This window comes from Podarcis gaigeae (genome assembly GCF_964106915.1).
Source record: "Podarcis gaigeae genome assembly, chromosome: 2".
NCBI classification, from domain to species: Eukaryota; Metazoa; Chordata; class Lepidosauria; order Squamata; family Lacertidae; genus Podarcis; species Podarcis gaigeae.
Window position 1 is genome coordinate 5,457,120 of NC_139679.1, and position 23,774 is coordinate 5,480,893.

Sequence of the window (23,774 nt, forward strand, 5' to 3'; positions counted from 1 at the left end):
ACAAGGCCACCCAGTGAGCTTCATGGCTTAATGGGGATTTGAACCCTTTTTTAACAACATCTATTCAAAATTACTCCCAGGCAAGGAGGGTTAGGATTATAGCCTTGGTCTATAATTTGCTTTGATTTCATATGGGTGTGGGATGGTGTCACTTATATTCCTTAGCATTTTTACAGGGGAAAAACATATAATTTGCTTTGGAAGTTACATATGGTAAATCTGCTCACCTGTAGCACAACCCAAACCATGCCTGCTCAGGAGTAAGCGCTATTGAATGAAACTGAGTTTACTCCCAGGTAAATTGGATTAGGATTGCAGCCCTAGAGTGGATGTTTTAATAAAGACTGGATGCTGTGCGACTGTAAGGCAGCCTTCTCTAAAACTGGTGCTCTGCAGGTGTTTTGGGCTCCAAGGACCAAATTAGGGGATACAATTGGGCTAGAACAGGGAATGTCCAAGTGCTCACTGGCCCCAGGGAGCTGGAAGTCCAACAATATCTGAAGGGCCAGAGATGCCTCCTGATCCCTTGGGTGGTTGCCACAGTCAAAGTCACAGCTCAGATGCTTAGGAAACTGAGGTAATTTTAACCCGTTTTAGATTAGATTTAATGGTTTTAATTAGATTAAAATCAGGAAGTGGGGGCTTCCTGGTTACTTTTGGCACCATTACTCCCTGGAGGCAGCTGCCCACAGGAAATAGTGGAAACATCAAGGGAGAATTTAGAAGCCAGGAGTTTATTCTCTTTCTAACTTGGGTCTTATTTTGTGTGGTGAGGTAACTGATGTTGCTGTTAATTATTACCTTCAGAGAAGCCGGAAGCCTGTGTGGCACAGCAATTAAAGAACTGCTGGCATTGCAGGGGGTTGGACTAGATGACCGTGAGGATCCCTTCCAACGCTACGAGTCTATATCCTTAGACTTCTGCGCCTCGAGTGAGATCTGTGCCCAGGTTTGGTGGGTGGAGCCATAGAGGAAGGAGGCGGGCGGGCGCGGAAACCGCCTTATTTTTACGTCCGGACGTGGAGCGGCGCCCTTTTCTTTTTGTTCCTTCCGCTTCCGTTCACGTGACGCCGCGTCCTGGCGGAAGTGAGGGCAGTGATGCGTCAAGGCGGACGCTCAGGTTTATGCTTGGGCGGTAACTGGAGCGGGAGCCGCCACCCCTTCTCCGGGGGCAGCGGCGGGGATCATGGAGGCGGTAAGTGGCAGCGGGGCTCGGGAGTTTCCGTCTCGTGCTCCCTCCCTCCTTCCGCTCGGCTACTCGGAGGGGGGTTTCCTACTGCTCCTCCCTTTCCCCACCCTTAATAGAGAGCTCTGGGGGCCGCAGGGACTTCATTGGGTGGGGGTCTTTTAAGCTAGGCTGCAGAATCATGGTTCAATTGGAAGGGACTTCGAGGGTCGTCCAGTGCAACCCCTTTTGCCCAGCGCGGAACTCGAACCCAGGACCCGGAGATCTAAGAGTCTCGCGCTCTACCGACTGAGCTATCACATCAGGGCTAGATGGTGTGTGTTGTGTTGTAGCTGTATGTCTCCGTCTACTTTATTTCGTAAAATGTATGCGCTTCTTGATTGTGAAAAAAACAAACCAAGCCTCAAAGCAGTTCACAAAAAGATAAAACAGTGAAATCGAGAAAGGTTCGTGACCCTCCTAAAGCAAGCAGAAGTTAAAAGACTAGAACAGATTAGAATCGCTTCAACTTCCTAAGCATCTGGGTAAACCTTGTCTCCTTGTCTAAACAGGAGAGGTTTCAGCAGGTGCTGGATCTTTCCAGAGTACAGTGGAGGCGCCTGTTTGAGCTCTCAGTAGGCTGGGAGTTCCGTAGCTGCCATATTACGAAATGGTCCAGTTCTTACAAGTGCAGAATGGGTATTACGTGGCACCTGTAGTAGTACCATATAGGCTGATCAAAATGGTTGAGTGAGCACATGTATATATTATATATGTGTGTGTGGATGGATAGATAGGGTGTGTGTGTGTGTGTAATTGCTGCTTTTATGTAGCACTTTTAGAGTGTGCAGAGTGCTCCATGTGAATTATCTTAGGAACCTGCACCTGCATGATGACACTAAAGATAAGTTGGCTGCTATCCCCTTTTTGTAAATGGCGGGGCTGAGGTGGAGTGACAGTAACTTGTTCCTGGTTGTCAATGCAAATGTTACTGCAACCTGCTTGTAACTATTCATGCTTAAGACAGAACTATAGGGGTGTAAAAGAATGTCTGGGGTGTTGGTGGGGGCACATAAAGATGCTAGCAGCTATTTCTGTGACTAATTTGAAAAGCTTTAAGATGCAATTAACTCCTCAAGTACATTTGCTGATCTTCTCCTTAAGGATACCTTGGACCACAATGAAAAAACCCCACTTATTTTAACTGGGTATAGGATTGCAAGTTAACTTAGCCACCTCCTTTCCTCTTTGGGAATGAAAAGGAGCCAGAGCCACTTCCCATCCACTGTGACTGCAAAGAAGCCATTTGCCTTGGCAGCAACTGCTGTCAGTAAAAGTAACTTCTCTGCAAATACAGCCTTAACCTCAGAGAACTGTGTGCACTGATGGGATGCACAGCAGCAGTGTCTTCTGATTCCTCCTGGAGGGAACGTGGGGCAGGCAAAGGTCACAGTCCTTTGCAGAGTTAGATTAACTCCATGAGATTTACTTCTGAGTAAACATGGGTATGTGGTGCGATGTGGCCTAGCATGTTGCAGCATCATGAAATATCTGCTCTGCCTCTGTACTTATCCTTCTTTCAGGATAATGTGTGTTCTATTCATAGCGATGCTTCAGTGCAACAAGCATAATGCAGTATGCCATTAACATTCTCTTATAAAAATAGTTATGAGGCATTATTATGCCAGAAGCATCTTTTTTAATCCACCTCAATTTTTCTTTTTAATATTTCTTTTCATTAAATGAAAAACATGGAATTCTGTATCATGTAAGAACTAAGGAAATGGAGAAAGAAAATACAATTTAGTTAAAAGTAAAAATTAAACATAAAAAGGAGAGTGGCTCAAGTTTGGGTTGCATTCAGAATCCCAGGAAGAAGAATACTTATTGGTATTGGAGCATAATAACATGCCCCTTTTTGTTTTGCTTTGTAAGTATCAGTCTGTTGTCCTTGGAGGTCTTGTGATATTCTCACTTGAAGCGTTACTAATAATTCTTAAGTCGTGGTGTATCTCACTGGAGGCATTTGATCTAACCTGATAATTTGCCAAAGCTTTTCGCCCCTGGAAGGAATTTGAAATGTTGCCTCTGCCCTGTTCTGCTGGCTTAATTTTTTTCAAAAATCCTGGCTGCCGGGTGCCTCTTTCCTGTATTGTGGAGGCTGTGGGAGTAACAATGGCATGGTAGAAATTGTTATTGGTGTGCTCAGGCGTGGCCAGGAATAGGAAGCCATAAAGCCTGCTCAGCTTGTTTTCTGGTGAGTATTAGATACCAACGGTAGAAATAGTAGCCAGAAGCCTTTACTGTAACAGCAAATGTTCAAGTTCTCTGAAAAGTCTACAGAGTCCAGCTGCCTTTAAATCCAATTATCTATGCTCATGAGAGCCTGTCTCGTCTCTAATTCTGTTGCTGTTTGCTACATGTGAGCAGAGGCTTGTTACCACTGAGCCCGTGACCTTCCCTAGTCTAATCCCAATTCTTATTTATATCCCCCAATGGTGCCTCCTGCATGACGCACAAACTGGTGTGGAACTACAGCAGGAGTGACAGGCCACCAGTTCTGGACACCGGCAAGCAAAGAGAGCTAGCACACATAGGTGATGATGGCTCAATAGGTTTGCAGGCTACGTATATACGGGGAAGTGCTGGGTTGCAGCGGAACAGTTTTCTTTTAAATGCAGATATTTATCTGTATTGCTCACGCTTTGTGAGATTGCCTGCCTGTAGTGTTTGAAGCCAGAGTGTGTGTTGAAGCTAAATGTTGGGTTTATGTACAGATAGACACTCATACAGAGACTGTAGTTAAATAATCCCTGCACATATGTGCCTGAGTTGGGAGTATGTGCAAGTATATGGAGGCTTCTGTAGTGCGAATTATCTTTTTAAATGAGATATGAAACAACAAAAAAAAGCAATAATCCTTTTTAAAATTATAAAGGTGATGGCAACTGACATTCAAGGAATTATAGTTACCCGGAGCATGAACTTGGTGGTAGTAGTAATAATAATAATAATAATAATAATGCCCTGCCTATTTGACTGGGTTGCCCCAGCCACTTTAATCAGCTTCCAACAAAATATAATAATATAAAAACACAGTGAAACATTCAAATATTAAAAACTTCATTACAGTGGTACCTCGGGTTACATACGCTTCAGGTTACATACTGTCAGGGGCTCAGGAGCAGAAGCACAGGAAATGGAGAGCGAAGGGGAAGAATCTGAGGGCAGCGTAGGAGAAGACGACAGTGGCCCGAGAGATTCCATGAGCCTCTCCAGCGAATCGGAAGATTCACAGAAGGGGGCGCCGATGGCCAGGGCAAGGGGGGTCCCAGGGGGGACGCGCCAGGAGCAAGGGGCCAGCGGTGACTCCCAGAGCAGCGGCTGGAGATCAGGACCAGCTTCCCCACCAGAGCGTAGTGGGGGGGAAGAATCCCAGGTATCAGGGCCAGCGTCTCCTCCAGGAGGGAGAGAAGATGAGTTAGGGCTGACCACGCCTCCATCGGGGAGCGAGGGAACGGTCAAAAGGAAGGTTGCCGACTGGGCGCGCGCGCCAAGTTCAAATGTACAGGCGAGCGGCACAGCAGGTAGCCCGGATAGGGAACCAGGTCCTAAAGCCCGCCGGAAGGTGGGGAGTGAATCCGGGGACTCAGCGTCAGAAGAGTCCAGAAAGGGTGAGACCCCAGCGGGCAGGAGGGCCCAGAGGAGGAAGGAGCTAAGGAAGAGGTGGAGCAAGGCTAGAGTCTTAAACTGGTGTGGAAGGGGAGGAGATTCAGACGGAGCTTCGGCGGTCTAGGGTTTAAGACGTAGAGCTGCACGCTACGGCCTTGAAATGGAAACTGAACTTCAATAAAGACTTTTGTATATAACGACGACCTGGCGTTGGTCCTCTGTGAGCTGGGACCTGGAGCAGCTCTGACACATACGCTTCAGGTTACATACGCTTCAGGTTACAGACTCTGCTAAAGCAGAAATAGTACCTCGGGTTAAGAACTTTGCTCCAGGATGAGAACAGAAATTGTGCAACGGCAGTGGGAGGCCCCATTAGCTAAAGTGGTACCTCAGGTTAAGAACAGTTTCAGGTTAAGAACGGACCTCTGGAACGAATTAAGTACTTAACCCGAGGTACCACTGTATAATGGGCTGCCTTCAGATGTCTACAAAAAATCATATAGTTGTTCAGCTCTTTGACCTCTGCTGGGAGGGCATTCTCCAGGACAGGCCCTCTCTCTGCCTGGTTCCCTGTAGCTTCAGGTCTCGCACTAGGCCCACGGAGCAAGGCCCACCTCAGTGTCTGGGCTGGACAATGGAAGTGAAGAGGCTCCTTCGGGTCTACGGGGCCAAGGCAGTTTAGGGCTTTAAAGGTCAGTACCAACAATTTGAATTCATAGAATCTTGAGAGTTGAAAGAGACCCAAGGGACATCTAGTCCAAACATGATTACTATATCTCTCCTTTTTGAATGTTTGGTAATCTGCTCTAGTAAGGCATCATCCAAGTATTCAGTCTGGCTTGGCGGTCTATAGTACTCACCCACAGTAAGGTAACTGTTGTTTCTTTCTCCTACAATTTTTACTTATATACTCTCAATCTGCTTTCCATGCTCCACGTCATGGATTTTTTCACAAGTGTACACATCCTTTACATATAATTCTACTTCTTCTACCTTCCTATTTGGTCTATTCCTTTTGAACAGGTTATATCCCTCAATTCCTACATTCCAGTCTCATCGCACCAGGTTTCAGTAATGTCTACCAGGTAGTATTTGCCATCCTGTATCAATTAATCTTACTTGTTTCCCATACCCTGTGCATTTGTGTAGAGACAGACAACTGAAACCATAAGCCATTCCTCCAGCTACTTCCTGTAGTATCTTCTTGCCCTTTAGTAGGTTTCTGGAGCAGCTTCAATTATGCAAAATCGAAAGAGAAACTTACCCTGTGAAAACCTTCTTTTTCTTGAAAATATTTTCCCCCACATCCTTACAAGAGAGGCTATGTGCAGATGTTTTCACATGCCATGATGATGATGATTTATTGAATTTATATACTGCCCTATACCCGGAGGTCTCTTGATTAACGTTTAATCAGAGGCCATGTCGAATTGTTCTGGAGTTCCTATGTCTGTACTGAAGGCTACAGGCTGATCACCCACATCCTGCAGAATGTACCGTATGTTAAGAAAACTGTCATGAAGTTTGAATGCTGCTGTGAAAGTTACGTTTCTTGAGAACTTGTGTGTGTCCAGCAATCTGGATTTTCTTTGATTTACTTGTAGTCCTTAAGACTGAAAACATGGAAGAATTTTGCACACTTCACATTTCTGAAATAATTTTGTTCAGCGCAAATTCATCTCAGAACACCTTCTTGTCACCTGCAGCAAGATGTTTGCTGGTTTTGGTTTCAACCAGTGCAATCTGCTTGGGAAGCCTGCTTTTCTGGTTATCTTCGGCTTACATTTTCTCCCGTAAACACCGTTTTGTGTGTGTGAGGTAGACAAACGTCTTTCTGTAGGCAGACTCCTGGTTGGACTGCAGCAAGAATCTTGGCCCAGAGATCAGCTTTAAATTCTACTGTACAGGTTTTGTTGCTCAGGTGAGGCTTGGCCACACTTCCCTTTGCTGTGGAGACCTTTCCTATTTTAATATGACCAGGCTCTCTGGGCAAGTTTTGAATGGTGGCGGCTTCCTTCCCAGCTTGGAAGTGGACAGCTGGGGTTTGTCATGCCCTGGAAACTATGCTGACCATTGTGGGAACATAATGAAGTTTTTGTGGGAGAGGGGACAGGAGTCACTGAGGGCACAGATCCACCCTTCCAGCTGCTGGGAAGGAGCCTGCAGAAGTGCGATTGTCAGCATTTCCTCGCTGTGCTCACATTCCCTGACTTTAAGGAGATGGGTCTGATTGAACTGGAAGTCTTAATTGGACAGCATAGGGACTGCCAGCAGTCTTGTTCGGGGTCAGCTGTGGGATGCCTAGTTGCATCCTGGACATAAAAAATGAGAATGTCCTCCCCCTTCACACACACAAGCGCTCTCTGAGGGATGTCTTCCTGCTGTGCCACCACGTGCTTTGTGGACTTGTGTGTGTGCATGGGCTGTATCTGTGCGTACATAAGTTTTCTTCCTTGCATCATCCTAAGCATCCTGTGAAGTAACTAGGCTGAGTAATAGCGACAAGCTGAGCTTCATGGCTGAAAAGGAATATGAACCCATTCAAATCCCGGTAGCCTGGATGCCCAAGATGTTTCTTTCCTTTCTGAACTGTTCATACAATAGTTGCAGTCAAGCATCTCCCTTGCATGTCTCTCTCTCTCTTTCTCTCTCTCTCTCTCTCTCTCTCTCTGTGTGTGTGTGTGTGTGTGTGTGTGAGAGAGAGAGAGAGAGAGAGAGAGAGAGAGAGAGAGTCAGTCAGTCAGTCAGTCAGTCAATCAATCTTCCCTTAGCTCAGATTTGGGGAAGCTGTGGCTCTCTAGGTGACATTCAGCTACACTTCCCATAATTCCTGACCATTGTCCATGTTGGCAGCTGCAGGATGCTGGAGGAGTTGTAGCTGATCACCCCTGATCTCCTATTTCTCTGTGTTTTATTCTTTGCAGGCCACTGTTCCTGAGAGTGGACTGGAGAAAAGCCTGCCCTCGTCAGAAGGTGAGTGTCACACCTCGGAGGATGCTCTGGGGGGCTGAGCAGAAGATGGTCTATGCGTGTGATGACATTATGAAGATACGGTGCTTGAAATGTGCCTTTGGAGAGCACTGTTCACCTTTCAGTCAGCAAGACCTTCCTGGATGATAGGATGCTCACAGGCCCTATTAGATCGCTAAAGTTTTCCTAAGGGATTCTGACTGACTTTGAGCATAGCTCCACCAATATTTGCTTGGCTTACAAACCAGCCTCCATTTTTCCTTGCCATCACCATCCACAAGTCTTCTGGCATCCTTAAAGGTCTTGGGGGGAAAAGTCGGGGATTTCCCTCATTCATGTTTGCGTGGGGGAAGAAAAAAAGAAACAGCAGGAAAAGACTTCACTCCCAAGTCTTAGGTGCTCCTTTGTGCCTTCAGGGATAGCTCAGTTGGTACGAGAGCATGAGACTCTTAATCTCAGGGTTGTGAGTTAGGCAAAAGCTTCATGCATTGCAGGGGGTTGGACTTGATTATCTTTGTGTGCCCTCCAACTCTGTGATTGTAAGGCCTGGAGAAGTGGAGTTGTATCTCACTTGCACAGAGGCTTGACTACGAAAAGGAATGAAGGGAAAGACTCACTGCAATTTTTTCTTTCTCAAACCACCGTTCACATGAGTCCCAGGCCCAGTGAAAGGGTGGATAAGGCTGTTGAGCATTTGGCTTGGAATCACTTGTCGCTGGTAAGATGGTGAATTGTGGACACTTGCCCTTGGCCATAGGCTGACTCATTGTCATGTTTTTTCGCAGACATTTTTTCTATATGCCTTCCTACACCCCTCAGGCTTACTCCTCAATCCCCAGAGTGGGTCACTCTAGACCAGGCAAGGGAACCTGCGGCCCTGGGACTCCAGCTCTCATCAGCCTTTGCTAGCATGGCTAATGGTCAGGAATGATGGGAGCTGTGGTCCAGCCCTTCTGCTCTAGACCATTGAGCCTTGCATTGCCACCTCACCAAATGTCGAGGGTTTCTTCATCACCGTCTTTCTCTCCAGAACAAGCCAAAATATCATTTTCCCACCCAAAGTGGCTGTCTGAGCAATTCAGAGCAGAAGTAAAGGATGCAATTCCTGCCTTTCCAGGAATGGCTACTACCCCTTTTTAGGTTCATAGCTTCTCGTCTCTTTAAGACGCTTTCCTTCCCAGGGCAGGCCTTCAGGTAGTCTCCCAGCCTCCTGCTCGGTGATAGTGTGGCCTCAGCATCCTGAGAATCTCTAGCTCCAGTTTTTGAAAGCAAATGATATTGCATGGCTGTGGAGATAAGCTGGGAAACTCAGGAGAAAGGCCTGAACCAGGACGGGTTGGAAGGAGTCATGGGTGCTCTAATTCCTTGGTGGGTAGAAACAGCAGAATGGAAGGTGTAAAAGGCTATACAACAAAATGCAGATTTGCTTGATTTCCATGAGTGTTTTAATGCATGGCGGATTTAGTCCTGAGAATAATATCATTGCTGTTCTTTTGTAAGCTCCTTGAGGCAGGGCTCTCTCTCCCACACCCAGCTTATATTATTCTGTAAAGCAATGAGGATATACAAAAATAAATAATAATGAGACATAATTCTAATGTATTCTAACCCTCGGATGAATGGGAACTCCTGCTCTGCAGACTTCCACTGCTTCTGCACCACAGAAAACTCCAAATCTCATGCTCCTTCTTTGCCTTCTGTTCCCTTTTGAGAGGTGAAGAGCGTTTTGGCAGTCTGCACTCATAGGCCCCTTGTTCTTGTTTCTGCAGCAGATGAGGATTCCGGCAGTGGCATCTACACATGCTTCATGAAATCGCATCGCTGCTACGACCTCATTCCAACGAGCTCCAAGCTTGTGGTCTTTGACACTTCTCTGCAGGTGAGTAGCACCATGTTCTTCTAGAGGGCAGAGGAGGAGGAGCCTCTAGCAGGCTTCCAAGATTCCTAGCTAAAGCCTCATTCCTTCTTAACAGTTGGCCACAAAGTGGAGACACCCACAGACAAGAGCAGGGTTTCTGCATAAGTGGGGCAGAGTCTTTGAGCTGGCTTCCAATAACGGAATCGAGTGGTTGAATTGGCCCTGCTGTGTGACTGTACTTTTTGTTTGACTTTCAGGTCAAGAAAGCCTTCTTTGCGCTGGTGACTAATGGTGTGAGAGCTGCCCCACTCTGGGACAGCAAAACACAAAGCTTTGTAGGTAAGTGTATCTCCTCTGGAGCACACAAGGCAGATATCTTTGGTCTTCCTGCCCACCCCCAGTTTGACTGCTTAAGCTGAACTCTTTCCTCCCTTTTCTCTGCCGTATAGGAATGCTCACAATCACGGATTTCATCAACATCCTGCATCGCTATTACAAATCAGCCATGGTAAGTACATTTTGGGCAATATCATCCCCTTCTACGTTAAAAAAAGCCAATATATACTGAGATGATTTTGTCCGGAAAGTGGTCTTTAATACAGAATTGTCAGCTGACATTGAATCTTGACTATTTTGATTTCCCCAAGAACAAGTTTCTAGCCCCTAGGACTTCTGAAAGTTTTCCTCTGCAATGAGTGAGTGAAAACATACAGATGAGAGAGGGTGAGTTTGGGGCTGGACTTCAGTTTTGGTCTCAGGAGTGTTTTTCTATTCTGTTCAATAATTTCTATGCTCCAGTCAGTTCCAGGATGGTTAGCAGTACAAAACAGAGCGTAACAAATCTAAAAATAATACATTCAGTAAAAAGAAAAGAAAAAGGACACAGCAGCAATAAGCTCTTCACTCATTGTGGACACTGATGTTACTCTCTGGAGTACAGAGCTCTAGTCAGCTGGGTCCTGCCTCTGATATTGGCGGGGGAACGACTTCTTCCATAGCTAGGATATTAAATTCCACCCCGAGTTCCCAAAGCAAGCTGGAGCTCCCAACACTTGCAGAGGTGGCCCAAAGACCTGTGATTCCGTTGCACTGATGATCTGCTCTGATTCTGGTGTCTGCAGGTGCAGATCTATGAGCTGGAGGAGCACAAGATCGAAACATGGCGAGGTGAGGAGAAGGAGGGTGATGGTGTGGGGCAAATACAGTACGGAGCACTTCTGGAGGGGAAGAATTAGAACCAGAAGAATGTGTGTCGAGTGTGTCCAGCCTTGATGGAGAAGGAGTTGCTATGCATTTGGCAAAGCGCTTTTCTTCCTCCATGGTTTCCAATTCATGCCCTCCTTCCCCTGGCCAGCAGGAGGAGCTGTAGGTTTCTCTTGCTTCCCATGCATAGAACATAGCTGTCAAGTGCCCCTTATTTGAAGGGACAGTCCCTTATTCCAGCGCCATGTCCCGCTGCTGTCCCTTATTGATGGATGTCCCTTAAATGATGTCCCTTAAATTTCAAAGGAAGCAGCTCCTCTCCCTCCCTCCCTGCCGGCCAGGGAGGAGGGAGGCTCCAACTGTGTTGCTTGGCAGCGTTGCTCCCCCAATAAGAAGTCTAAGAACGACTGGGGGGTGGAGCTTGCATGCCTTGTGTGCCGCTAGTTAATGCAAGGTGAGGGGTTTTTTGAATGCTGGACGCCATTTTGTTGCACGTGCTGCTGCAAACTTTGCAGTGCAAAGCCAGGCCGGGGAGCCATCTTAAGTTGAGGCTACATAGGCCTTGTGGTGCACGTGATTCAGATTCTATTCAGTTGAACCTCTGGTTACAAAGTTGGTTGGACAGTGTTCTCGAAGCTACCAGCATGAGTTTGACCAGATTGCAGGAGGACAGGAAGACTGGAGTGCCTGGAACAGGTGAGGCTGCAGGTCCCTTATTTTCAAGGCCGCTGGTCCCTTATTTTCAAATCTGTAAGTTGACAGCTATGGCATAGAATCATAGAATGGTAGAGTTGGAAGGGACCCAGAGGATAACGCAGTATATGTTTCCTCTGCTACCTCCCAACACTTTGGTTCCATTGCATAACTGAGACTTTCTCTCCCACATACAGAAGTCTACCTGCAGGACTCCTTCAAGCCCTTGGTCTGCATTTCACCTAGTGCCAGGTAAGAAGCTCTGCCCATATGTGGTTGGGGGCTAAACTCTGTCTGCATTTTTTTTAAAAAAAAAGTCTTGCCACGTTCTTGCTTTCTACCATCGCCCCATCTGGCAGCCTCCTCATTTTGCCCTGCCAAAGCCGCCACTGGTCAGTGGATTCCTCAGTCATCTCTTGCCCCTGGACTGTAGTGATTCTGCCTCTTGTGCCTTGGTGGTCCTCTGCACAAATGCATTCTGATCTCCTTTCTTCTCCAGTACCTCCTGAGTTGCTCAGGCCACAAGCCCTGTGATGAAAGTACCCACAGAAAAGCAGGTGACTGGTGCCAAGCTAAATGCATAAAGAGAGGGCTTTGGCTTGTATCTAGCAAAGCTCTCCCACTGGTGGAGGACAGCCCCTTGTGCAATGCAACTTCCCCTTCCCCTCTTCTCCCCACATAATTTGTGTGTGCATGCATGGGGTCGTAGAAGGAGCAGAAATTGCACTGGTTAGGGGGAAGCCCTTGTGCAAACCAGGCGACTATGATTCTATGACTTCATTGGATACAACCCCATACACTTTGGGCCATACACATGTGGGTACTGTATGCATCCACATGCAATATTGGCACCCTGAGAACCTCAGCTTCTCTTTTATAATAATAAATTTTATTTATATCCCGCCCTCCCCAGCCGAAGCCGGGCTCAGGGCGGCTAACAACAATCAAATAATCAAACAGTCAAATAATCACACATTCTAAAAATATTTCATTATAAAAATTAATTAAAATCAAATTGATGGCAACCGATTAAGCAAAATTCTGTGCAGGTTGCCAGAGGAGGGAGTCAGGCTGTGCCCTGACCAAAGGCCTGGTGGAACAACTCTGTCTTGCAGGCCCTGCGGAAAGATGTCAGGTCCCGCAGGGCCCTAGTCTCTTGTGACAGAGCGTTATGAACCAAGTTTCTAGCTCTCTTGGTTATGAGGAGAAATAATTTAGAAACAAGGGGACAGTTTTTAGGGAAGGCTAGACAATAGTGGGATTCTACATAGTTCTTTCCTAGAAAGCTTTCTGCCCTGCACCTTAAGTCGATTCCTTGCCACAAAATAATTTGCAAGCTGAAAAGAAATGGTCCCTTAAGAGACAAGGATAAATTACAGAATACACAGACACTTCATTTAAATGCTTTTGAGTGGATATCACTGATCTACAGTCTTTATTAGAGTTCCTCTCACCATAGTCCTGTAAAAAGAAGGTGACTATTATTGCTGCATTACAGATGAGGAACTGATGCTGAAAGATGGTGAACTTGCTTTATGGCATAGATGGGCAACTAGCGGCCTGCAGGCTGAGCAATTTTTATTTGAACCCTGGTGGTTCAACCAAATTTCAGTTGAGGTGTGGTAAACTATTTACTCATAGCGATATGTTTTCCAGTTGTACAAGAGAGAAGGAGGGACTGCACTTCAGTGTAACGCCTCTCTCTTTGATTTTTGTCTGTAATGTCACAGCTGTGCTTGATCCCATGTGTTGCTGCATGAAAGTAAGCCCTTTCTGTAGGGGTGGGGAACCTTGAGTACTCCCGGTGTTGTTGGACTACAACTCCCATAATTCCTGACCGTTGGCTGTGCTGGCTTGGGCTGAGGGGAGTTGGGCAGCCAGAGCCACAGTTTCCACATCCCTGCTGTAGTTCCGCCAAGTTTCTTTAGAAACCTGGCAACCTGTATGGATTTTTGTGTATGTGACAAAGTACACTTTTGCCCTCCTCCCTCCCTGGCTGCTGTCTGGAAACTAGAGCAGCCCCAGAGAATAGAGAAATAGGCTATTCCTGTTCTAGGCCCCCCATAAGGTCTATGAGATAATGATATTAACTCATTATTATGTTCCTGGGACTACTTGGATTCCCATCTGGCCATCTTTCCCAGTCAAGAGGAAGGAATTGTGAGATGGATTCCCCCCAATATGCAACTGATTTTTTAAAAATATGTTTTTTATTAAAGATTTATTAGTTTACAAAAATATGTGCACTGTCTCTTTTTCAAGTTGTGTTTCTACAGATGTTTCATTTGTTGTGAGACATTAGTGTTACATACAGTATATGCAACTGATTTTCATCATCTGTTTGTGAGTGACTTTCCCACAAAATGGTGCCCAAAATGGATTACAAGATACCAAGTGAACAGTTGTGAGTACAGTAATTGTCATTCCACAGTGGTTCACCACAATTCACTTACATGCCTCAGATGGTGGTGCTATTCTTTAAGTATTTAGTATTTATTATGTCTGTTAGTCACTTTTATACAAAAGTCTCAAAGTGACTTAGCAAGAGAAATACTAGCTACACCTCTCACTTGTGGCAGCCTTCCTTCCCAGCTCTCACCGGTGTCTTCCTTCTCCCTCTGTCCTCTCCTTGGGGTAGGTTGGACCATCAATTAAATAGAGCAAAACCCAGAAGTCATTGCCTCTCCTCCAAGAATCCCAGATGCACCTCCTCTTTCTCTCTCTCCCTCTCCCTGAGCTTTTGACACATCCCTTGTCAGGCTCCTGGGTGTCCTTGTTGCTTCTCATCTGTGATACGCTTCCCCCAAACTTGTGACTTCCAGCCTGTATGATGCAGTCACCTCCTTGATCCGGAACAAGATCCACCGCCTGCCTGTCATCGACCCTGACTCTGGGAACACGCTGTACATCCTGACCCACAAGCGCATCCTCAAGTTCCTCAAGCTGTTTGTGAGTGACCCCTGGCGCAGGCCAGCTCGAATATTTACGGCTGGCGTTGCTGCATTCCTCCCCCGTCCCTCTGCCCCGGAGCTGTTTGGCATAGCTGTGAGGTGCCATCTTGTTCCTTTTTGTCCACAGAGTTCCAGGTTGCTATAAGAAACTGTATCTTCTTATCCTGCAGATTGCAGAGTTTCCCAAGCCAGAATTCATGTCCAAAAGCATCGAGGAGCTGAAGATTGGCACCTACGAAAATATTGCCATGGTCAATACCAACACCCCTGTTTATGTGGCGCTGGGCATCTTTGTACAACAGCGGGTTTCTGCGTTGCCTGTGGTGGATGAGTCAGGTGAGGTGCATCTCTGCAGCGAGTGGAGCTCAGCCAATGTAGACAGTCAGGGTTCAAGCACTTCTTGTTTATCAGTGGATTATATATAGTCTCTTGGAAACAGCAGTGTGAACGAGAAGGTGCACTGTGTTAAAAATAAGAACTGGATAAGTTAAGCCTTTTAACTTGAACAACTTTCCCAACGATATAATTACAAAGTGATCTAAAATACCTTGGAAAGATTCCCTAGTCAAATGTCTGGGTAGATACAGGTAGGTATGTTGGTCTGCCGTAGTCAAAACAAAATAAAAAAATTCCTTCCAGTAGCACCTTAGAGACCAACTAAGTTTGTTATTGGTATGAGCTTTCGTGTGCATGCACACTTCTTCAGATACCTGGGTAGATAGATATCACAAGATCTAAATAATCTATCTAAATACAATCATTAAAAGTTGATACTTGAAGTTAAAAGTGAATTGAACTGTTGGTCACAGTGGAATACACCTTGGCTAAAGAAAACCATGGTTCTAAATATGATAATCCTACCAAAAGTTATATTCATACTATTGAACTCTTTAATGGTAAAGAGTTCTTCCTGAAATTCTTGATAACTAGCAAAGGAGCTTTAAGGATGTTATTTGGCAAATGAAAACAGTAGCCATAAAAACTCAGAGGAATAAAAATGGAGAGATAGCCATTCCACCTATTACAATATATTATGAAGAGGCTATAATTGCTCACCTGAGAATGTGGTTCTATCCTGACAAGTTATTGGTCTTAGAACAGATTAATATTTTAGCAAGTTTAAAGAGTATCTTATGGTGTGGTGCACAATTTAATAAAGAAAGGATTAGCTCAAACCCATGTATATCAGCTATGCAGAATAACTGGTGTACATTATAAGCAGAGGGAAGACAACATTTTATAATAATTAAATACATTTTTATAATATAATTTATAATATAATTAGAATATATTTTTATATTATTATAATTATAATTATTGTAATGTTATAGTACTATAGTATAATTATTATTATTATAATTAAATACTTTTTATAATAATTAAATAAAGGAAGAAAATTTGCTTGGAAACCTGTATTTTTGGAAATTATATGGATTTATGGAGCTTAGGAAATTATTTTAGGAAGATTCTGTACTGGTGTTTTATAAAACTGTATGTGTGGTTTCTCTTGGCTGTTTATTTAGTTTGGTTTATTTTTTAAAAACGATTATAGAATGCTTTACGTGCTCATTTTTGTTTGTTTGTTGAAAGGTCAGGGTCTGCACCCATGAAATAATAACTGTTCATGTTCAGGATCTGGCTACTATGTGTGGGGTCAGAAAAGAATTTCTTCCTCTGCCAAGTTCTAATTGGCTAGTGACCCAAGAGTGTTTTTCCCCTGTGTGGGTTGCTATTCTTCTCGGAACCACCTCCAGCCATTGATCCTATAAGCCGCATTTTCTAACACACCTGCTTTTTGCTTGTAATGCATTGCACTCCAAATTGTGGGGGGTAGTGCAGCCAAAACAGTCATTGCAGCAGAGATATGAACAACATACGATATCGGGAGGGAAGCGAGTAAAATATTGAGATCACCTCACAAAACTCCTATCTCTGTCTTTCAGGCCGGGTTGTAGACATTTACTCCAAGTTTGATGTCATTGTAAGTATCTCCCCTGTCTTTGATGAATGCAGCTGGGATAGCTCAATTGGTAGAGCATGAGGCTCTTAATCTCAGGGTCGTGGGTTTGAGCCCCGCAGTGGGCAAAAAAATTCCTGCATTGCAGAGGGTTGGACTAGATGACCCTTGGGTCCCTTTCAACTCTGCAATTCTATGTTTCTTTGCATGGGAGTACATTTTGCTTTGCTTGCAGGCCCTTTCTCTCCCCAAATATTTTTCACGGGGCTCCATTTGGGTGTTAGGCATACCTGCAAAACTGGTGTGGTTTTAAGCTCTGGATGTTAAAGGGGCCAGGAAGCCTCCGTTTCTCCTTTCCCACAGCAGAGAAAGTGTTGGTGATGTGGACTAGTAGCCGATAGAATTTATTTGGTGGCGCTTTCATCAGAGTCCAGTTGACTGGAGTCAGGAAGTAATGTTTCCTTGGCTCATGCTGGCTTAGACCACATTAACATCACACATTTAAGTTACTATGGGATCACCTTAAGCAGTTATAGCTTCTCCCAAAGGATTCTGGGAGCTATAATTCATTAAGGGTGCTGGGCGTTGCTAGGAGACAAACTGCAGCTCCCAGAATTATTTGGGGGAAGCTATGACCAGTTAAAGTGGCATTGCAGTACTTTAAATGTAGGGAGTGAATGTGGCCTTTGTGACCTTGGAGTCCCACCTCTTCATTACCCCTTTCCTCCATGCAACATGACTTGGCTCACTCCCTTAAATCGCCTGTGGGAATTTACTTTTGTTGACATTCTTCAATGCAGCTGCTGGCTGCTGATACAACAGGGTCTAACTTGTGTTGGCATCACAGGGCACTAATAATAATAATAATAATAATAATAATAATAATAATAATTTATACCCCGCCCATCTGGCTGGGCTTCCCCAGCCACTCTGGGCGGCTTCCCCAAAAAATATTAAAATACTGTAATACATCAAACATTAAAAGCTTCCCTAAACAGGACTGCCTTCAGATGTCTTCTAAAAGTCTGGTAGTTGTTGTTCTCTTTGACATCCAGTGGGAGGGCGTTCCACAGGGCGGGCGCCACTACCGAGAAGGCCCTCTGCCTGGTTCCCTGTAACTTGGCTTCTCGCAGTGAGGGAACCGCCAGAAGGCCCTCAGAGCTGGACTTCAGTGTCTGGGCAGAACGATGGGGGTGGAGACGCTCCTTCAGGTATACTGTACCGAGGCCGTTTAGGGCTTTAAAGGTCAGCACCAACACTTTGAATTGTGCTCGGAAACGTACTGGGAGCCAATGCAGATCTCTCAGGACCGGTGTTATATGGTCTCGGCGGCCGCTCCCAATCACCAGTCTAGCTGCCGCATTCTGGATTAGTTGTAGTTTCTGGGTCACCTTCAAAGGTAGCCCCACATAGAGCGCATTGCAGTAGTCCAAGTGGGAGATAACCAGAGCATGCACCACTCTGGCGAGGTAGTTCGCAGGCAGGTAGGATAATAATAATAATAATAATAATAATAATAATAATAATAATAATTTATTATTTATACCCCGCCCATCTGGCTGAGTTTTCCCCAGCCACTCTGGGCGGCTCCCAATCAGTGTTAAAAACCGTACAGCATTACATATTAAAAACTTCCCTGAACAGGGCTGCCTTAAGATGTCTTCTGAACGTCAGGTAATTCTTTATCTCTTTGACATCTGATGGGAGGGCGTTCCACAGGGCGGGCGCCGCTACCGAGAAGGCCCTCTGTCTGGTTCCCTGTAGCCTCACTTCTCGCAATGAGGGAACCGCCAGAAGGCCCTCGGCGCTGGATCTCAGAGTCCGGGCTGAACGATGGGGGTGGAGACGCTCCTTCAGGTATACAGGACCGAGGCCGTTTAGGGCTTTAAAGGTCAGCACCAACACTTTGAATCGTGCTCAGAAACGTACTGGGAGCCAATGCAGATCTCTCAGAACCGGTGTTATGTGGTCCCGGCGGCCATTCCCAGTCACCAGTCTCGCTGCCGCATTCTGGATTAATTGCAGTTTCCGGGTCACCTTCAAAGGTAGCCCCACGTAGAGCGCGTTGCAGTAGTCCAAGCGTGAGATAACTAGAGCATGCACCACTCTGGCGAGACAGTCCGCGGGGAGGTAGGGTCTTAGCCTGCGTACCAGGTGGAGCTGGTAGACAGCTGCCCTGGACACAGAGTTAATCTGCGCCTCCATGGACAGCTGTGAGTCCAAAATGACTCCCAGGCTGCGCACCTGGTCCTTCAGGGGCACAGTTACCCCATTCAGGACCAGGGAATCCTCCACACCTGCCCGCCTCCTGTCCCCCAAGAACAATACTTCTGCCTTGTCAGGATTCAACCTCAATCCATTAGCTGCCATCCATCTTCCAACCGCCTCCAGACACTCACACAGGACCTTCACCGCCTTCACTGGTTCTGATTTGGAGGAGAGGTAGAGCTGGGTATCATCCGCATACTGATGAACACCCAGCTCAAACCCCCTGATGATTTCTCCCAGTAGCTGCATGTAGATGATGAAAGAATGATCCTGTATTGTTGCAAGGAATGCGCCTCTGGTCTTTCTGTCTTGTCTTCTGTAAATGTGCTGCAAGCAGCCCTAGCATGGAAGCACACCGTGCAGATTCAAATTTCACAGAGTGGGGAGAAACATTCTCCCACATTCTTGCAACCCGAGGTGCACATAGACATGGGGGGAACAGACTTCGGGAGTCGCATGAAGGTCAATTATGCCACCAGATCTCCTCACCTTGTCTCTCTTCTCTGTGACTAGAACCTGGCAGCAGAGAAAACTTACAACAACCTGGATGTGACGGTGACCAAGGCTTTGCAGCATCGCTCACAGTACTTTGAGGGTGTGCTCAAGTGTTACAAGCATGAGACTCTGGAGACAATAATCAACCGGTTGGTGGAGGCCGAGGTAATCCCTGTTGGAAACTCCCTATCTGGAGTTAAAACACTCAGCAGTATCCCGATTTGAGGAGCGCACTTTACCCTGGATATGATCACACCGAGACAGTCTTGAGTTTAGGAAAATAAGAAAGCAACATTTATTACAGGGAATATATGTTGGATAGGAAAGATACTGGTTCTTTCTAGCTACGGTGGAGATTCCTTGAGCCATGCTTGCTCTTACATCTTCACAGGAGAGACACAAAAGGTGTCTCCTCTCCCAAGTTGAGGATAACGGAGGAGGAGGTAGGAATTGAGTATCAAGTCTAGCACCTGATGGAAGGTCAGCACAGGTTAGGTCAGCAAGGACAGCAGTCTAGGAAAGTTGGAGGTTCCTCTCTCTGCCGCCTCATTCCCATACAGACACATCAACCTCCAGTGCAAGCTGAGTTGTAGCACAACACTTCCAACAAGCCCTTCCTCTCCAACTGCTCCTTGGCCACTCCGTTTCAATGAGGCAGCTGTGGGGAACTTCTGGGCCTCCATATGTTGCTGGACTACAACTCCCATCATCCCTGGCTGTGAGCCCAGCTTTCTAGGGCTGATGGGAGTTGTAGGGGCTAAAGACCCCCCACTCCTGCAGTCGTGGAACTTCATTGGTAATACAGAATAACTCAGGGTACCCATCAGTGCCAGATTTTGTATGGGTTGATTTCCCCACCTCCTGGAAAAGGTAATGATGAAATTGAAATAGTTATTTTGGTTTCTTTGTGGAAGTAGTTAAATGAAGGCGCTTCTACAACAGCTGAAATTTGGTGCGCACATAATCTGACAACTGAATACGAGGAAAAGTTGGCCAATGGGACTTTTTTATGCCTGAAACCTGGGGTGTGAGGACGAGTTCAGAACAGCATTTGTCAGCTAGTGAAGTCCACACTTTATACAACCTTAGTCAGATTGACAAAGAACCAAAGGTGCCGTTGACTTGCTGCTTAACCACAAAGCTGTTATGTAAAAAGTTGCTTATCACTGAAGGATGGGATTCTCATTTCCATGGAGAAACTTGGAAGGCTTTGAATAGCATGAGAGAGTATTTGCAAGGGAAGAGAATGAGCACCAAAACACCAAATTTCTTTTTCATATAGACTTGGGGACAAATAGATACAAATTTTGTACAGTGGTGCCTCGCAAGACGAAATTAATTCGTTCCGCAAGTCTTTTCGTCTTGCGAGTTTTTCGTCTTGCGAAGCACGGTTTCCCATAGGAATGCATTGAAAATCAATCAATGCGTTCCTATGGAAACCGCCTTCAGACCAGGTTTGGGAACAGTCTGTCCCCCGACCTCTTCTGAAGGCCGACGGGGGGGGGCGAAAGTCTTTGCTCCCCCCCCCCTTCCCGGGACAGCGGAGACTTCTCCGCTGTCCTGGGGCGATTTTAAAATGCTGGCGGGCGGCAGCGAAGCCTTCGCTGCCGCCCGCCAGCATTTTAAAAACCCCGGGACAGCGGAGGACTTCTCCGCTGTCCGGGGCGATCTTAAAATGCTGGCGGGCGGCAGCGCTGCTGCCCGCCAGCATTTTAAAATCCCCCGGGAAGGCAGGCAGGGGGGACAAAGACTTTTGCCCCCCACCCGCCTTCAGAAGAGGTCCAGAGGGCTCTCCAAGCTGCGGATAGCAGCCTGCTGCCCCGCGTGAGGGGCAGACATTCGCAGCTTGGGGAGCCCTGCAGGACTTCCCCGCAGGGCTCTCCAAGCTGCGGATAGCAGCCTGCTGCCCCGCGCGAGGGGCGCTCTTAAGCAGAGCGCCCCTCGCGCGGCGCAGACATTCGCAGCTTGGGGAACCCTGCAGGACTTCCCCGCAGGGCTCTCCAAGCGGCGAATGTTGGCCCCGCGAGAGGGGCGCTCTTAAGCAGCAGCGGGGCAGCAGGCTGCGCACCTTCCCCTCTGTTCCCGGACCTGTCCTGAAGGCTTGCGGTGGGAGGAGGGCTTTCCTCCCCACCGCCAACATTCAGAATGCTGTTCTGAATGTTGGCGGTGGGGAGGAAAAACCCTCCTCCCACCGCAAGCCCCGGGAACAGAGGAGAAGCGCTGCGCACCTTCCCCTCTGTTCCCGGACCTGTCCTGAAGGCTTGCAGTGGGAGGAGGGCTTTCCTGCCCACCGCCAACATTCAGAATGCTGTTCTGAATGTTGGCGGTGGGGAGGAAAAACCCTCCTCCCACCGCAAGCCCCGGGAACAGAGGAGAAGCCCTTCGCGCCTTCCCCTCTGTTCCCGGACCTCCCACCGCAAGCCTTAGGACAGGTCCAGGAACAGAGGAGAAGGCGCGCTGCGCTTCCCCGCTGTCCCCGGAGATTTCCCTATGGGCTTTCGTCTTGCGAAGCAAGCCCATAGGAAAATTCGTCTTGCGAAGCCGCTAAAAAATCGGAAAACCCTTTCGTCTTGCGGGTTTTTCGTTTAGCGAGGCATTCGTCTTGCGGGGCACCACTGTACTTATGTATTAATTTACCCCATTCACACCTCACTTTTCCCTGCAAGGAGCTCAGGTCAGTATACAGTTCCTTCTCCCCTCTGTATTTTGCCCCCACAACAGCCCTGTGAGGTAGGTTAGATGACTGGCCCAATGTCACTTGGTGAAGTTCATCTCTGCATGAGGATTTGGACCCCGCTCCCAGTCCCAACGCTCTGTGATCACTAAACTACCCTGTCTCTCTAAATCACTACCACCCCTAAATCTTGGCTGTGTCAAGCAAGTCCTCACAGGCCTTTTCTGCTAACCCACAGGTTCATCGGCTGGTTGTGGTGGATGAAAGCAATGTGGTGAAGGGGATCGTGTCCCTCTCGGATATTCTGCAGGCCCTGGTCCTGCCTGGCGGTCAGAAGCCCTGACTGCAGGAGGGCTGAGCCCCCCAACGTGAACCTGAAGCGTGGAGCAGCTGTCCCTTCTGCATCGCCCTTCTGGCCAACCAGCTGAAGCCCAGAGTAGGCTATGCGGCCAGCCCAGTCATCAACCAACCCTCTGTGGGGCTACTTCCCATGGTATTTCCCACCTCACCAGGCTGTGTGTCTCCTCCTTCCCCGTTTTGGTTGCAAAGGAGCCCCGAGGCTTGCTTGTTCCCTTGAGCTAGGTGCATCGAGGGGGCCCCTCCAGCCTCAGGCTCAGGTGAGCTATACTTGCCACGCTTGGAGGGGAAGAAAAGGGAAACAGGCTTCCTGGGACGACTGCAAAGGAGATACATGGGGAAGGGGCCACCTCAAAAGCCCAAACACACACAGACACTCAGGAGGTGGACCTCTGCAGGTGCCTGGCAGGCAGCATAAGCCATGGCAACTCTTGAGTGGGCGAACTGTGTGTTTGCGTAACCCCTGTATCTCTGCATGCCATACGGGCGCAGAAGGGAATTGTAGGTGAGAGGTTTCCATCCTAGTGCCACTTTGTCACTTCTACCAAGCAATACTCTTTTCCTCCTAGTCTCTGCACAGGTTGAGGGGGGTGTTTCTGTTTCAGAGTTGCCATCCCCTGCCCTCCCTCCAGCAGCAGAACCAAGCCCCATTCCATAAGTTCCTGAATGGCACAAACGAGATCTTCGCAGGAGCTGGAAACCACTTTACAGGTCCTTGTGATGAGCCTGCGGTGGCCGTTGGCAGTCCAGAGTGCCTGAATTCCTGCTGATCTGTTTTGGGACAGCCTCAGTAGCTCCTGCTCACCTTGGTCTTGAATATATTGCCTATCAGTCCTGCCTATCAGCTTAGCAATGATAGGACTCTGTATCTGTGCTCTGGCAGAGAGAAATGTGGTTGTCCATAGGCATATTCAAGCTCTCCTTTTGAGGCAGAAACATGAGTGCTTTTGAGAATCGGCACCTAATTCTTCCTTACCAAACCAGAGGCGGTTGCCTAGTCCCTCCGCTGCACAAGAGTATTTTTCTCGCCATAAAACTCACCTCTTTGTACATTCCTACAACTGCTCCCCATGTAAATTGTACAACATGTATTTTTGTAAAGCCACGGTTCTGACGCTCCGTCCACACTCTTCCTGTTTTCTTTGGCTGGAAGGGCGGCAGCGCTCGTTCTCCGTGCTCTGCCTCAACTTGGAACTTTAAAAAATGATTTCAGGTCCATGCAGGGGATCCTTCCGGGGCCCTTCCCTTTGTGTGATGTCAACTACTATTTGTTTTATTGAGATTCTGTACTTAATAAAAAATTGAGGTATCCTCTTTCAGTTTGTGTTGTCTTAAGAGCAAATGAAAAATCACAAACAACAAATATTTTCCCACAAGGGATGAAAACTCTTTCCTGATTCAGGTGACTCCAGTTCTAGGGTTGAGTTAAGCGGGAAACATCCAGGGCTAGACCAAGGCAGTTTGTTGCCTGAGGTGACCCTCTTCCCAAAGGTCAGTTAGGTTACTTTGGC

General features: G+C 47.0%; 1 protein-coding gene and 1 long non-coding RNA gene across 5 annotated transcripts in view; both read left to right on the forward strand.

Annotated features, from left to right (window-relative positions):
* The window catches only part of LOC310840262, a 161,987-nt gene that overhangs the window by 25,831 nt on the left and 112,382 nt on the right, over positions 1-23,774 (forward strand). The gene's annotated exons all lie outside the window — the stretch shown is intronic.
* Positions 1,044-23,582, forward strand: PRKAG1 (protein kinase AMP-activated non-catalytic subunit gamma 1). 4 transcript variants are annotated; one of them, XM_083729489.1, is made up of 12 exons: positions 1,044-1,195; positions 7,762-7,810; positions 9,580-9,686; positions 9,923-10,004; positions 10,115-10,173; positions 10,787-10,832; positions 11,759-11,813; positions 14,384-14,510; positions 14,683-14,848; positions 16,456-16,493; positions 19,251-19,397; positions 22,145-23,582. In XM_083729489.1, the coding sequence occupies exons 1-12, from the start codon at positions 1,187-1,189 to the stop codon at positions 22,247-22,249; spliced, it is 990 nt and encodes a 329-aa protein (XP_083585615.1). In that variant the 5' UTR covers positions 1,044-1,186; the 3' UTR covers positions 22,250-23,582. The 4 variants fall into 4 exon arrangements, with proteins under 4 accessions (XP_083585615.1, XP_083585614.1, XP_083585616.1 ...); XM_083729488.1 differs by having other exon boundaries at positions 1,067-1,195; positions 9,577-9,686; XM_083729490.1 differs by having other exon boundaries at positions 1,109-1,500; positions 9,577-9,686.

Coding starts and splice junctions, on each gene's coding strand:
- PRKAG1 (XM_083729488.1), top strand. Junction 11,814..14,383: donor TGCATTTCACCTAGTGCCAG/GTAAGAAGCTCT, acceptor TGTGACTTCCAG/CCTGTATGATGCAGTCACCT. Junction 14,849..16,455: donor GCCTGTGGTGGATGAGTCAG/GTGAGGTGCATC, acceptor TCTGTCTTTCAG/GCCGGGTTGTAGACATTTAC.